This window comes from Mesocricetus auratus, unplaced genomic scaffold, assembly GCF_017639785.1.
Source record: "Mesocricetus auratus isolate SY011 unplaced genomic scaffold, BCM_Maur_2.0 Super-Scaffold_100007, whole genome shotgun sequence".
Taxonomy (NCBI): Eukaryota; Metazoa; Chordata; class Mammalia; order Rodentia; family Cricetidae; genus Mesocricetus; species Mesocricetus auratus.
This window is the reverse complement of record NW_024429191.1, coordinates 48,961,083-48,975,458: the sequence shown is the minus strand read 5'-3', so window position 1 is coordinate 48,975,458 and position 14,376 is coordinate 48,961,083. Positions and strand designations below refer to the sequence as shown.

At 49.2% G+C, this 14,376-nt stretch overlaps 1 protein-coding gene across 4 annotated transcripts; it reads right to left on the bottom strand.

Annotated features, from left to right (window-relative positions):
• Positions 1-760: 760 nt before the first annotated feature.
• LOC101822733 (asialoglycoprotein receptor 2) lies at positions 761-10,736 on the bottom strand. Of its 4 annotated transcripts, XM_040749000.1 has the most exons (9): positions 10,406-10,736; positions 9,942-10,154; positions 6,177-6,293; positions 5,826-5,921; positions 5,183-5,254; positions 4,949-5,035; positions 4,723-4,868; positions 1,968-2,074; positions 761-1,726 (listed from the first exon to the last, which is right to left on the bottom strand). In XM_040749000.1, exons 2-9 carry the CDS (start codon positions 10,063-10,065, stop codon positions 1,570-1,572), a joined length of 906 nt encoding a protein of 301 aa, XP_040604934.1. In that variant the 5' UTR covers positions 10,066-10,154; positions 10,406-10,736; the 3' UTR covers positions 761-1,569. The 4 variants fall into 4 exon arrangements, with proteins under 4 accessions (XP_040604934.1, XP_012982353.3, XP_040604932.1 ...); XM_013126899.3 differs by lacking the exons at positions 9,942-10,154; positions 10,406-10,736 and adding an exon at positions 7,358-7,437; XM_040748998.1 differs by lacking the exons at positions 9,942-10,154; positions 10,406-10,736 and adding an exon at positions 6,972-7,072.
• Between the last annotated feature and the right edge of the window lie 3,640 nt (positions 10,737-14,376).

Genomic DNA, 14,376 nt, shown 5'->3' with positions numbered 1-14,376 from the left:
ATCAGTGCCCTGTCTGGGACTGACAGATACTGGTTCACTTCTCCCGAAGCCAAGTCTCAAAATACCCCCCAGACTAGGTCCCCAACAAGTGGCAGTGTTTTGGGAGGTTCCTGGGAAACTGTAAGAGGTGGGGCCTAGTGGAGGGACAAAGTCATCGGGGTGTAGCCTCAGGTTGTACTTTACCTCAGTGCCTGCCTCTCTGCCCCACGCTCCTGCCAGCAGGGTCCCAGAGACAGTGAAGCCAAGGATTATGGTCTGCAATAGTTCCTTTCTTCCCATAGGTTTTTCTCTTGGGTATTTTGTCAAGGCAAAAAGAGCCAATTGACAAAGAAAATCAGGGCCAAAGAAGAGGGTTGCTGCTGCAGCTATATGCAATGTGTCGCTTTGGTTTTGGAGCTGGTTTGCAGAGGGATTTGAAAGCATTTGGAGAAAGCTGGCGAGGAAAACCTTAGGCTGAAGAGCATAATGGACAATCCTCGGGTCAGAGGTTAGAGTGCTGGTGGAAACACAGATGATGGCTCAGGTAGCATCAAGGACTTTGTCGAGAACTGTATGAGAGGCCACATGAGCTGCCAATGGCAAGGTCACAGGACAGGGACGGCTGTCTAAATCGCAGTTTCCTGGTTCCCAGTGTCTTGTTCAAATTTGATGCAAACTGTGTTAACTTAAGGGAACAGTCATTGAAAACCTGTAACCAAGCATTGGAAACTCTTGACTCAGCAGACGCTTCCAACATTATAGATAAAGACAAACAAGAAAATGCCAATTCTTTATCTATTGTGGTGAGTAATTAAATAAAGCCGGGAACATTCAGATTTCAGATTTCTCTACAGCTGCTACATTCAAGCAAGTAAAACCCTTTCAGGTAGCAGTGTCTGTCAGAATAATCATAGACATTGCAAAGTGCCGGGGAGTGGGTATTTGTTTCTCTGCATCATTGCATATGTGGGTATACAGGAAACACCCCAACAAGACATCCTGGAAGTGGTTAACTCTGGGGCAAAGTGGAGGGAGGAGGGAATCTTGGGGGGTGCTCACACACGTGTGTGTGCCCTCCTTCCCCAGGGGTCTGGGTTAGAGTAAGAGCATTCCTTGCCAACAGTTTGGGAAGGCCTTGAATCCAGAGGTCCCCACAGCAGCTCTAACCATCTAGACACAAGCCACGGAGGATCCCGTTTCCCGCCTCCCTCTCTGAACATCAGTGTGTCACAGAATGATCATCAGGGACTCACACCTGGCTTCCTCCAAACCCTCCCAGCCCCCTCTCTTTTGCCCCAGTTCCAAATACCCAGGCCACATGACTTTCAAGTATCAACTTTTTCTTTTCTTTTTTTTTCTAGTACATTCTGAAGGCTGGAATTTGTAACAATTGCAGTGTTGTGGAGAGAGCCAGAATACCAGCCTTCCCAAAGAGTGAGATAATAAAGCCGCCCCCTTGCCATTTTCCCATAACTCCTCCTCATGCTACGGACTCTCTTCTCTTCCTTGCTTCAATGTCCCCAGTGAGGAGGTTGCGGTGACGCAGTGAGGGGTGGAGGGGAGACTAGGAAGACACGGTAGAGCAGGCTCCTAGTGGGTGATATTGCGCCTCTTTTCACAAGCCCAGCGGTTCACCTGCTGGCAGAAGTTGTCATTCCAGTGCCCATCGGACAAGATTTCAACACAGTCTTCACTTCCACCCTGTTCATGGCCCTGCCAGTTATCTGGCTGAGTGAAGTCCCAGTTCCTAAGAAGGTAAGCCAAAGAAAACTCAGGGCCCAACCTCCCTACAACCCTGCCCCCGCCCCCAAAAAGCACAGCCTTGGAAGGGTTCAAGGATTGACGATATACAGGCTTGGAAATGGGGCAGGGGCAGGAAGGAAAAGGTTGGGGAAATTGGCCCCCAGGGACCCAGAGGAGTGCATTGAGGTGAAAGCCAGCTGGTGTCCCTGGAGAGAACAAGGACAGGCCCTCGGGGAGGCACTGACTTGTAGTTGCTTCTGTATTCGGTTCCATCCACCCATTTCCAGGAGCCATCCCTGTCAGTGAGACCTATCCAAGTGTGAAATGAGGCCGTGTGCTTCGCAACGAATTTCTAGAAAAACAATTGTGAGAGCAAATTGCTTCATCCCTGATCCATGAGAGTGAGCATCCAAGTGTCCCCACCATACCCCAGCCTGACCTGCCCAATGCTGAAGTCTCAGTTCCCAACAGCTAGGCCCTCGGTTTGCCCTCTGTGAGCATAGCTAGTGTTAAATGAGCATTTACTGGGCCTGACTCTGTACCAAGTGCTTTGCAAGGGTCCTCTCATTTGAGCCTTAGTAGCTCCCCAAGGTGGGTGCCGTAGTAACTCTCACCTTGCAAGGTAGTTATTAGAACTTAGAAAACCAACCCAGCATCTAACTTGTGATGACCACCCTGTTTCCAGCCTGGGCCCACTTCCTGCTTCACTCCTAGCCCCGCTGCTATGACAACGCTGGCCTTCTCATCTTCTGCACCAGAATCTTGGTGATCCTGCCCTTGCTGTCCCACAAATCCCAGAACTCACGAAGCACCTTGGTTTCGCTGTCCTCTCTGTTGTACCCTAGGTCTCTTGCTGTGTTTCTGATGTCATTCCCCGAGGATTGTGGACTCCAGCACTTTTAAACTTGGGCTCACTACCCAGAACTACATTTTGACCTGACTGCAAAGGATCTGATAGTTTCCATTGAAAAAAGAAAGATGCCTGGGTAAAAGGCAGCCAGCCTAGTCAGGGGACTGTCACCGGCTTCAGTGCAAACCTCCCTGCTCTTACAACTAGATTCCTAGGACTAAAGCTTTTTCTAGGGGCTTGCTCTTACAAATGTGACTGCTCTGGGAATTTAAATCCCATTGTTCTGGATGATTACAAGAAATGTATGGTCACCTGGCTTTATAAAATAAACAGAGTCAGTTTGACTAGCCTGCACTCTAATAATCCCCTTTGATAGCATGTGAAGAGTCCCCACTGCATTTGGAGAAAAACTGTCCAATTCCACTCACAACCTCCAGAGACCATGGTTGCTCACTCATCCAAAAAAGAGCCGACTCAGTGACAACCATAAAGTCTAGAGTTGTGCACATATGTCCCATTCGTGAAGAAGCAGCCACTCAGGCTGCTCCACAGATTCAGAGGTACCAGCAGGGATGGCACAAAGGGATCTGAAGACAGGATGTTCTGGTTGTTGCTACCTGATGGTGCAATCACACTTCCCATCACCAAAGAGACAAATGTACACAATCAAAAATCCCAAGCTCAGTGCTCAGAGGAGTCAACAGTGCTAGATGACCAAGGAAAACCGTCCAGACCATTCCTCTACCCTTTCCTACGTGAGCATAGAAGGAACTGCACCAGTTCACAACTGTGACAGGAGGGAAATCACCATGGAATCCCTGCCCCACCTGCAAAGAGGAAGCTGAGTATTTACATTATAAGCAGCTGTAGACTGTGCACCAACAGTTGAGCATATAAGTAAGTCATTTGTCCCAAAAACCATTGGCTGGGTCATTTTTGAGGACAAAGTACTTTCTTTAAAAGTAAGAAGCACTGGGTTAACATTTGTTACCCAAAGCTAAAAACCACTAATTTAAAACACAGAGACCCAAAAATGGTTGTAACTAAAATGATGGACAGAAACTAAAAAAATTTAAGTACCACACCCTATACGTCAGCCAAAGATGAGTTCAAGGCTGAAAGTATTAAGTGGGGTGGTCAGAATGACGACAGAAAACCACTGTGAAACTGTAGTCATGAGCTCGTGAGCCAAATCTTAGACGGAATTACATAAAATTGATGTTTTCTTATGTCAAAAGTAACTAAATGCTAGCAAACTTACCTAATCAGTAAAGTAAAATATGTTAGAAATTACAGTGAAGGAGCTTCCGTAGTGCAATCGGTTAGTGTGCGTTATTTATAATGTCCTTAGAAATTACAGTGAAAATCACTTACATAGCTGACAAACAGCCAATACTCAGTAAGTACATTCTGACTTCTGTATCAAATGGTTTCATTGCGTGAGCACTGTAACTCTTCCAAGTCCAAACAGAACAAAGCCCCCACAGACCCTTTAGTATTAAGGTGGTGGGCAGCAGTTGAAAACCCTGAGCAAAGAGGCCAAGTGGGTCTCAGTCCTGGTTCCATGATGGCTTGCTGACTCTAGTGCATCACCTTCCCTGGGGTCCTGAACTCCAGGGGGGATGATAAGGGTGCACACCCAACATGGCAGTGGGGATTAAAGAAATGAACTCATGAACACATCTAAATTGTAGTGAGACTGGCATGGAATTCTATCATTACCCTCCTTGTGCAAAACTGTCCAACCATTCTACCAAACTTGTTCCCCTCCATCAACTTAGGTTTTCAGTCACTATCTGGAAACAGCAGTGGGGAAGGAAGACACAGGACACCTATGGTCAGTGAGGACCCAATGACCCACTGCAGGAGAGCAACTTAAGTCTTCTATTGTGTTCCTTTTGCCACAAATTGAGTAAATAAGGAAGAAATCCAAAGGCCAGTGAGATGACTCAGTAGATAAATGCAAGCTCAATCTCCAGAACTGGCATAGAGGAGGAAGGAGAGAACCAACTCCACTAAGTTATCTTCTGACCTCCATAAGCATGCCACGGCATACACACTTGATAATAATAATAATCATAAACAATAATAGGAAAATAACAGAAGCTTGACCAGGCTGCTTGATCAAGGCTGCCTTCAGGGTTGCTCACCTGCTCGTCCCATGAGTTGATGACCAGCAGGTGGGCATTCTCCAGCTGGCAGTACTCCGAAGCCTCAGCCCAGGTCAGCCCAACCCGAGAAAACCAGTAGCAGCTACCCCCATGCTCCACCCAGTTAACGGGACAGCATTCTGTGCCTGAGGGAACAGAAGGGCAGAGGGAAATGAGATCCACCTGGAAGAGACAGACACACGGGAATCAGCCATCCCTGTCCTACCATTGCTCTGGTAGAAGGCCAGCTGACAGGTCAGGATTTGTAGATCCAGTGGGAAGTGCTTCAGGTGCAGGAGCAGAGTGGAGTGATCTAAGGGACAAACACATGGACAGAGATGCAGCAGACACGTGACTCCACACCTGCACAGAACTGCAGCCATTGTCTGGGGAAACACACAGGTACACACCACTCTACACATCATCATGACCCAGAAGTGGGGGTGGGGTGACCTCTGACCTGCTTTCAGTTCCTGCTGCTTTTTCTCCAGTTTGGCTCCCAAGGATGTCAATGTGTCATCTCTGCCACCTCCTGAGAAAGAGGGATGACAAATGGTTCCCTCATCAGTCTGCCTCCCGAATTCTCCAGCTGTTCACTCCTGGGCACCTTGTCCCACAAGCTGCTTATCTGCGCCTAGACTCCCAGCCTCGCCCATGTGAGGCCGCCATGTTGCTTACGTTCTTTCGCTGGTCCCCCATGTTTTCAGACAGGGCTCCTTTCACTCAATCCACACAGCTGGCTGTGTGACCTTCGCCTCTCTGACCCCTCACCTCTGTCCATGGATCACCACCCCCTGCCACACTAAAAGTGTGTGTGGTCCTAAAATGTCCAGTGGTCCTCTTCATCCCGGACATCCTGGCTTCTTGTCTCTTCCTGGCACTAACTGCCTCCACAGTCTCCTGCCCAGACTCACCTTCCTAGCCCCTTAGATCAGGGCTCCCATCTCTGGAAGCCTTGCCAGTTCCCCTGGCTGGATTGTCTGTCTTGGTTTTTATGTGCACAACCCGTGAACACACTCCTACTGCAGCCCCAGCACCGTGTCCAGACAATCTACACAGACAAACATACATGGATAAAGTCTCAGCCACCCCACCCAACTCACCGTGGGAATCCAGAGCCCTGAACTCCATCAGGGTGCTGGAGGAGAAGTTGCTGAAACTTTCTTTCAGGGTCAAAAACTCCTCTTGCAGTCGCATGCCTGGTCAGGGAACATTTGGGGCCAGCTGAGTGTGGGACTGCGTCCCAGGGTGTCACGTCACTGTCCGTGCGACTAGTCCCATGTCACCCATCACTGTTACCATCTTTGATCCCATCACTTCCCCACCATTGATTCTGCACCCAGAACCTGCCCCAAGCTGCCTCTGCCTCTCCTTTTCTTCCCCCCATCTGTGCCCCGTCGCTCCCCAGAGCACTTCTCTGTGCTGGCCTCTTCCTTGCCAGGCCATGACCTCACTTTGGGATGAAATCACACAGATGACCACCAGCAGCAGGACATTGAAGGCCAGGGCAAGCAGATTGAGGTAGAGCCTGAAGCCGAGGCTCTGTGGAAAGGGCTGGGAAGGAGGCTGCCCTGTGAGAGAGAGTGCATGTGTCAGGAAACAATTACAGAGGACTAGAGACAGAGAACAAGACACAGAAGGGGCCAGGAAGTCTAAGGAGACACAGCCTGGGAAAGGGAGAAAATCAGGTGGGGCCTGGAGAATTGGATGGATTTGATCTCACACACAGTTGCACACGCACGCGTGCGCGCGCACACACACACACACACATGTGCGAGCCATCACATGCACGTGACACAAGGTGTGACAGCTGTGTGCACGGGTGAGACCTTACACTTGGGGACAGGGAGCACAGAAGATGGGTGCAGAACTGGCCTTTCCTGGACACCCTAAAAAAGGAGCTCTACAAATGGTTCTTATTCCTGTCCACGAATGAAAAAGACCTAGAGATAACCTCTGTCCTTCACAGCCCCTGTCCAGTCACCCTGGGGTGCTGACAGGCCAGATCATGTCACACAAGCCCAACACTGCAGTGATGCCTCCCTTCACAATTCCACCGGGATTCCCCACCATGAAGCAGGCCCCCCAACAGCCGCTGCCCAGGCCCATCCACTTTACCCATCCCCCCATTCCCACCCCCCTTGTCCTCACCCGCAGAAACCCCAGTGTCACTGCAGTGCTGCTCCCCTGCCCTCCCAGCGTCTCCCAGCTGCCTCCACTGGCCTCGCCCCACCTGCCCACACTCACACCTCTTTCCTGTTGCTCTAACAGACGCTCGTCTTCTCACACGGGCAGACTCGTGCGCGCATCCACGCCCTCACCTTCGTTCTCACTCATCTTTACCTGCACCAACCCGCTGGCCTCTTCCGGACCACGGTGGCTCCTCTCAGCCCCTCCCCCTGCATTGGTGCCACCCACCTGCACTCAGACCCCTCTTATCAGCCTGTGACTCTGTGCCCCTCTCTGTCTCGATGCCAAAACAGCCCGGCATCCTGGAGATGACCTCAGTGAGGAGCCAGGGATCCTCCCCAGGTCATTTCCTACTGCTACACTGCTATTTGCAGCCATACTTAAAACCCACTCTGAGTTCTCCCCAACCCCCAAGCCCCTAAGCACAGCCTCCCCTGCCTCTCACCTCCTCTGATATCCTCCTGAAATCCTAATTCCTCTCTGTGGTGATTGGCATGATCCCCAGCATAGCGGTGTTGGGAGGGAGAACCTAGTGGAAGGGGGGTAATCCTGAGGACTCTGCCCTCCTGAGTGGATTATTGACATCATTACAAGAGAGCAGCCATATTAAAAGCTTCCCCCTTCAAAGTCCCTTCACCCTCCCCATGCCTCCCCAACAACTAGGGTTGATGCATGAGAAAACCCTACCAGACACGGCCCTCAGTCCCGGGCTTCCCAAACTCAAGAATCATAAGCCTGGCTATTATAAGTTTCTTAGTATTGTGTATTCTGTTTTAGCAGAACAAGACAGGATAGGTTATACTCCATCCAGAAGCACTTTCCGACCAGTCTTCCCAGATGGAAATCCACAGCTAAAGCTCTGACTGCTTCCCTTGTCCTGATTCCCAACTGACCTGTGACTTATCAAGCCCCAACCCAGTCAACCAGAATAAACCAGCTGAGCCCCAACTCGGTATGACATCATGGACAGGCCATTCAATCTCCTAGTGTCCCCATATTTTTCATCTATATATTGACAGTGACAAGAGGAGCCTCCTGACTTAGTGGGTCTGGGAATTATATGAGTTAAAACGTATAAAGCACCATGTAGGCAAGTTTGAAATGCTCTACGCAAGATGGAATAGAAGCTGCTAGATTTAACATTCTTTCAGAAAAAAATTAAAATACACACACATTGTGCGGACACCAGACCTTGAGCAGAGACCCACTTCCCCATCGGCCTGGGAGTAGGCAGCTGTAAGACAATGTTTACTAAAAACATGTTTACTAAAAGCAATCCAATGCCCGGGGCAATAAGTTCCTGAAAAGGGCTGGCCCACAGGAACCGCCCTGACCTTGACCTTTCCCAAAGACTATCTGCCTCTTCAGACCCACCCACATCCACCTCTGGTGTCAGGGTATATAATAACCAGCCAGAGGAGGAATAAAGGAGAGCCTTCTTGAGGAGCCTTTGGGTCTCTGTGTTGTCAATCCCTGACCCCCTCCTCACGTTCTCGGATACAGGCTGCGCAGCAGACGCGGCAACACATATATACACATGTGTACATATGTATACATGTATGTATGAAACAACAGTTTTCAAGACAATTGACATCAGGCCATAGAGGCATTGATCCCTGAAAGATGGGGAAATGAAGGAGATGAGTCCTCCCATTGCCCAGGTCACTACTCATTACCTTGAGGAACTTTTCAGTTCACTGGGCAGAGAGGAAAACTTGGGACAGAGTCTAGCAGACTCCCCAAGTTGAGAAGATAGCTTGAAAGCCTGAAACCAAGACAGTTAGGGCCAAGAGGTCAGACAGGCCCTAAGCCACTTACCCACATCCCAGAGAACACTTAGAGGAATACAAAAGCATCCAGCACCCAGCACCAGCACCCAGCACCCAGCACCCAGCAAGACAGAAGTCACGATGCTCAGCATCTAATCATAGGTTACAAGATGCGTATAGGAAAACACAATTCAAATGAAGGAGATGGGTGAATCGACAGAGCAGACAGGGGGTGTCTCAGGGATATGACACTTGCCTATACATGTAAGGTCCTGGGTTCAATTGCCAGCATCAAAAATAAATGATTAATAAATGAATCTATCAAAATGAGATCCCAGGATCTTTTGAAATGGACTCAGAAGTGACACTGGTGTTAGGACAGACAGGACACTGACACAGATGCTATGATTGCACCACACAACTGGAAAGCATTAGGTATGAACGATAGTTAAAAGGTCTAGGTTAGCTGGGCATGGTAGTGCACACCTGTGATTCTGGCACTCAGGAGGCTAAAATAGGGGGACTACTGAGAGTTCGAGGCTAGCTGGGGCTACACAGTGAGTTCCAAGCCAGCCTGGGTTACAAAGTGAGACTCTGTCTCATAACAACATGCCCTCAATTCTGGATTCTGCAACCCTCCGAGGCACATACATGCACACATGTAGTCTAGAGGGAGGACTCGTCTCTGGCCCCAGGTGTTCTGTCACTTCTAGGCACACACCCTTTCCTGGGACTCTGCAGTCAGTGGTGTCGGCAGCTCACATGTAGAGGGACACGGCACTGGCTAGTTTTATGTCAACTTGACACAGATAGAGTCATCAAAGAGGAGGAAGCCTCAGTGAGAAAATGACTTCATAAGATTGGGCTGTGAGCATTTTAATTAGTGATTGATGGAGGAGGGCTCAGCCTGTGGTGGGTGGGGCCATCCCTGGGCTGGTAGTCCTGGGTTCTAGATGAAAGCAGTTGAGCAAGCCATGAGGAGCAAGCCAGGAAGCAGCACCCCTCCATGGCCTCTACATCATCAGCTCCTGCCTCCAGGTTCCTGCCCCGACTTCCTTCAGTGGTGAACAGTGACGTGGAAGCATGAGCCAAAGAAGCCCTCTCCTCCCCAGCTTGCTTTGGTCCTGGTGTTTCGTCACAGCAGCAGTGGCTCTGACGATGACAAATGCACACCCTGCTCACTGAGTCAACGTGAGAGAGACAGAGGAGCTGGCCTCGGAGACAGGGATCCGGGTGAGGCCCCAGAAAGAGGATACTTGCCTTTCCAAAATGGATTTTCTGTCCTAGGATTCTGCCCATGAGTGCCTTGTTCCTCATTGCCACTAAGCTGATGGTCATTTTCCTCGGAATCCAGCTGCTGGATGTCGTGAAAATCCTTCTCCATGGTGGGTAGGCCCCGAGGGCTGGAGCTAGGCCTGGGACTGAGTTAGATTTTCTTAGCTGGAACTTGGGTTTGTGCTAAGATGCGAACTTCTGTGGAGGAACCCATAGGTCAGGGTGAGCGTTTCAGAGGTTGGAGGTTAGTTTGGGGAAAGACTTGAAATACTGCAGGGTCACATCTCCTCCCAGGAGATGCTGGCCCTTGGGGCAGTCAGGAGCCTTACTACCATACTCTCGTGGACCAAACTATACAACATGTTCCCATTCCTCCCTCAGTGCCCCTGAGCCTGTTCTTTTTTAGCCCTAGACACCCCAGTCCTACCGGCTTCCCCCATCTCAGTTACCTGCTCAAGGTGTAGAGAACCGACTCTGGCTTCTGAAGGCAGCTCACGCACAAGGAGAAAGGGGGGTTAAACTGGGGCAACTGGACAGGTGGTACTAGAGAAGGGAGCAGGGGGTTGGTCTGGGCGAGGGCTGGGTCCCTGTGTCTGAGTGTCGAAGTCCACCTAACCTGTCATCTCCTGCCCCCGAGGACTTTGGACAGTCAATAGAAATAGAAACACAGTTGGAAACATGGCCAGTGAGTGTTAGGGGTGAAGGACATGTTTCTGTTCTCACAACCAGAGAAAGGAGAAGGGAGGTCTCTTTGTGCGCGCGCGCGCACACACACACACGCACACACACACACACACACACACACACACACACACACACACACACACAGTCCCCTCATTGCACAATGTAGGAAGGGGAGCCAGGTGTGGAGGGGCCAGGATACAATTTGCTGTTTCTTTCCATCCCTCCCCTGTTTCACTTCCTGCCTCTTCATTTTCCAAAACTGTTGATGTCTCCAAATATCTCTGGCCAGAATCAGAATGACCTACAGATCAGTTCCCTGTTCTTACCCAGTCTGAGCCTGTGGCCTGGCAACCAGCCACAGCTTCCTATGCACCAGGCTCCCCAGCTCTGGCCTGTTCACTCACATTCCCTTTCCACCCCCCAACTTCTCCCAGATCCTCCTCATCTCCTACCCCCTAGCTTTATGTTCCCCTTCTCTCAAAAGAAAGAAATGAAGGAAGTCAAAGCAAACAAGTAAAAGACCAATAAGACAAAACAAACAAACAACAACAAAAAGCCCACCATGAAATTCATTTTGTGTTGGCCGGACACTCCTGGGCCTGGTGGAATGTGGTTGCTATACCAAGGGCACACCATTGAAGAAAACTGTTTTTCCCTTTGCTAGTGGGTGTCAACTGCAAATAGTTCCTTGGTTAGGAGTAAGACCCAACCTCCCCCTTTAGTGGTGAGGGGTTTAATGAAGACACCCCACGTAGGACTGAGTGCTCCAAACTTCTCCCTCTCTGCTCACTTCTCAACTGTGGGTCTTCACTCTTGAGTAGGGAAGTTCCTGAAAATATAGAAGTTGTGACCCGGGCACCACACTGAGTCCAGGAGATGGCTCAGCAGGTAAAGAACTTGCTTGGGAAGCATGAGGACTTGAGTTCGAATCCTCAGCACCGGTATAAGAAGCCAGGCATGGCAACACACACCTGTGATGTCAACACCGGAGGGAAAGGAAAGTGACAAGGAGATCCACAGGACCAGAGTAGCAAAAACAGCAAAGAGTTCAAAGACACTCTGTCTCGAAGAATAAGGAAGAGAGTAATAAAGGAAGATTCTAAAATTCTACCTCTGGCCTCCACACGAACTGGCACAGGGAAGCATACACAGCACACACATAAATTATCTATAGATGTTTTCTCCCAACAACACCCTATGAGGTCAATACATTTGTCACTGGAAGAAAGGAGATTAAGTGACTTGGTCCAGGAGCTGATACTACAGTTTGGATCTGAAATCCCCACCCCCCCAAAACTTGTGTGTTAAAGGCGAGGTCCCCAGGTGAAAGCACTATTGGAATATGAGAAAATTGTGAGAGTGAGGCCTGCTGGGAGGTCTTCCAGCATTGCAGGTGAGCCTTCCAGAGGCGACAGAAGGCTCAGTTCTTTGCCCTCCCCATTTCCGGTCAGGAGCCAAGCAGCCTTGCTCTCTGTCATAATGTGCCACCTCACCATGGGTCCAAATCAACAGAGCAAGTTTATCATGGATTGAAACCTCCAAAACCATGAGCCAAAATAAATCGGTAGCTTTATCTCAAACAGGCGTAGTACTGGATCCAGTTCTGACTGCTGTTCAAAGGCCAGTACTCGGGACTTGAGAGCTGGAGGAAACGAGGTTGTCTTTATTCAAAGGCTGGCACCTGGATGATGGGAAGCCCACTGTCTGTAAGAACCATCTTAGAGAGCCCAGGCCCATGAAATGGCTTTTCTGGGTAGAATGGGGGCAGTAGACCATGCACTCTGAGTCGTGGATCTAGATTCTACAGCAGTCTTTGTTACAGGCCAGGGATCGTTTTCCTTTCTCATCGCCTAGGCCGGTTCCTACAATACTTTACAAAAGATGGAGAGATGGCTCAGTGTTTCAACACACTGGCTGCTCCTCCAGAGGACCCAGGTTCGATCCCCCAGCACATGGTGACTCACAACTGTCTGTAGCTCCAATTCCAGGGCCTCTGACAAGTTCATCTGGCCTCCTCAGGCACTGCACACAGGCAGTGCACAGACACACATACCGGCAAAACACCTACACATTTTTAATTTTAAAAAGCATGCTGTTTGGGGCTGGAGAGATGGCTCAGAGGTTAAGAGCACTGTCTGCTCTTCCAGAGGTCCTGAGTTCAATTCCCAGCAACCACATGGTGGCTCACAACCATCTGTAATGAGACCTGGTGCCCTCTTCTGGCATGCAGGGAACACATGCAGATAGGACACTGTATACATAATAAATAAGCATTTAAAAAATGCTGTTTTCTGCAAATTAAATTAAAGCCACACTTCCCCTCTCAGTGAATGAGCAGGGTTAGACGGTGTTTTGTGTTAGTTGGTGAGCATCCTATGCTGTGTGGGGATCCCCAGACGACCTGGAGTCTGTTAGAGAAGTCACTTCGGACTGTTTTACAGCTCATGTCTTTTTAGTCCTTTTTCCAAGGAACTGCTAACCTGGAAGTTTGAGATACAAAGCAGAGAGGGCCGCAGCAGGCAGCTTGGGTCAGAGCCGTCATCTACAGCAAAGCTACAAATTAGTGATCTCCCACCACCACCCCAATTTGTTTTTTGTTTTGTTTTGTTTTGTTAAGGGTTTTGTTGTTGTTGTCGTTTCGGTTTGGTTTGATTTGGATTTGGTTTTTCAAGACAGTTTCTCTGTATTGTTTTTTGGAGGCTGTCCTGGAACTGGCTCTGTAGACCAGGCTGGCCTCGAACTCACAGAGATCCACCTGCCTCAGCCTCCCAAGTGCTGGGACTAAAGGCGTGTGCCACCAACACACAGCCAATTTGTTATTTTTAAAGGCAAAAAAGAAAATGTAAACTTTTGCTTTTTCTCCTCCCAGCAGGCTCTACATTTTAAAGACTTTCTCTAACAAAATCTCCCCCAGGCCCCACATTGCATATGAATAGATTTTTCTTCCATCAGGATGTATGTAATGAACTGAGTCACCCCCCACCACTCCACCCAAATGTTAAAGTCCTAGTCCCCTGGAGACTACACTGGATGAAGACAAGGCCTTGTAGGAGGTAGTTTAGGTAAATGAAGTAATAAGAAAGGGCAGTAGAGCCAGGCAGTGGTGGCTGGGGCCTTCAATCCCAGCACTCAGGAGGCAGAGGCAGGTGGATCTCTGTGAGTTAGAGGCCAGCCTGGTCTACAGAGTGAGTTTCAAGACAGCCAGGGCTACACAGAGAAACCTTGTCTTGAAAAACGAAAAAAAAAAAAAATCCAAGAAGACCAGTGCCCTTATAGAAAAGGAGGACAGAGACTGTGACTCCATGCTAAAGCGTTTGCTTAGCATTGCAAGACACTCAATTTGATCCACCATAAATGCACAGAGAAAATGCTTGCCATGGAAAGTCTCACCCTCCCTGGGCAGCAGAAAGGGGATGGGATAGGGGGTCAGTGGGGAGAGGCACAGGAGGAGGGGAGGGAGAGGGAACTGGGATTGACATGTAAAACAAGCTTGTTTCTAATTTAAATTTAAAAGAGAAAAAAAAAAAAGAAAAGAAAATTCTTAATGCAGACACTGAAAGTGGCTGTCTATAGCCAACAGATCCACGCCCACCAATGATCTTGTGGTCTCCAGAACTACAGGGAAAAAACCACAACTTAGGTTTCATATTTCATTATGGAAATCCAAGTAGACTAAACAATAGCCAAGAAGACTAAAGAAAACTTAACATATGAGGTTCAGCAGTAAAAATAAAGA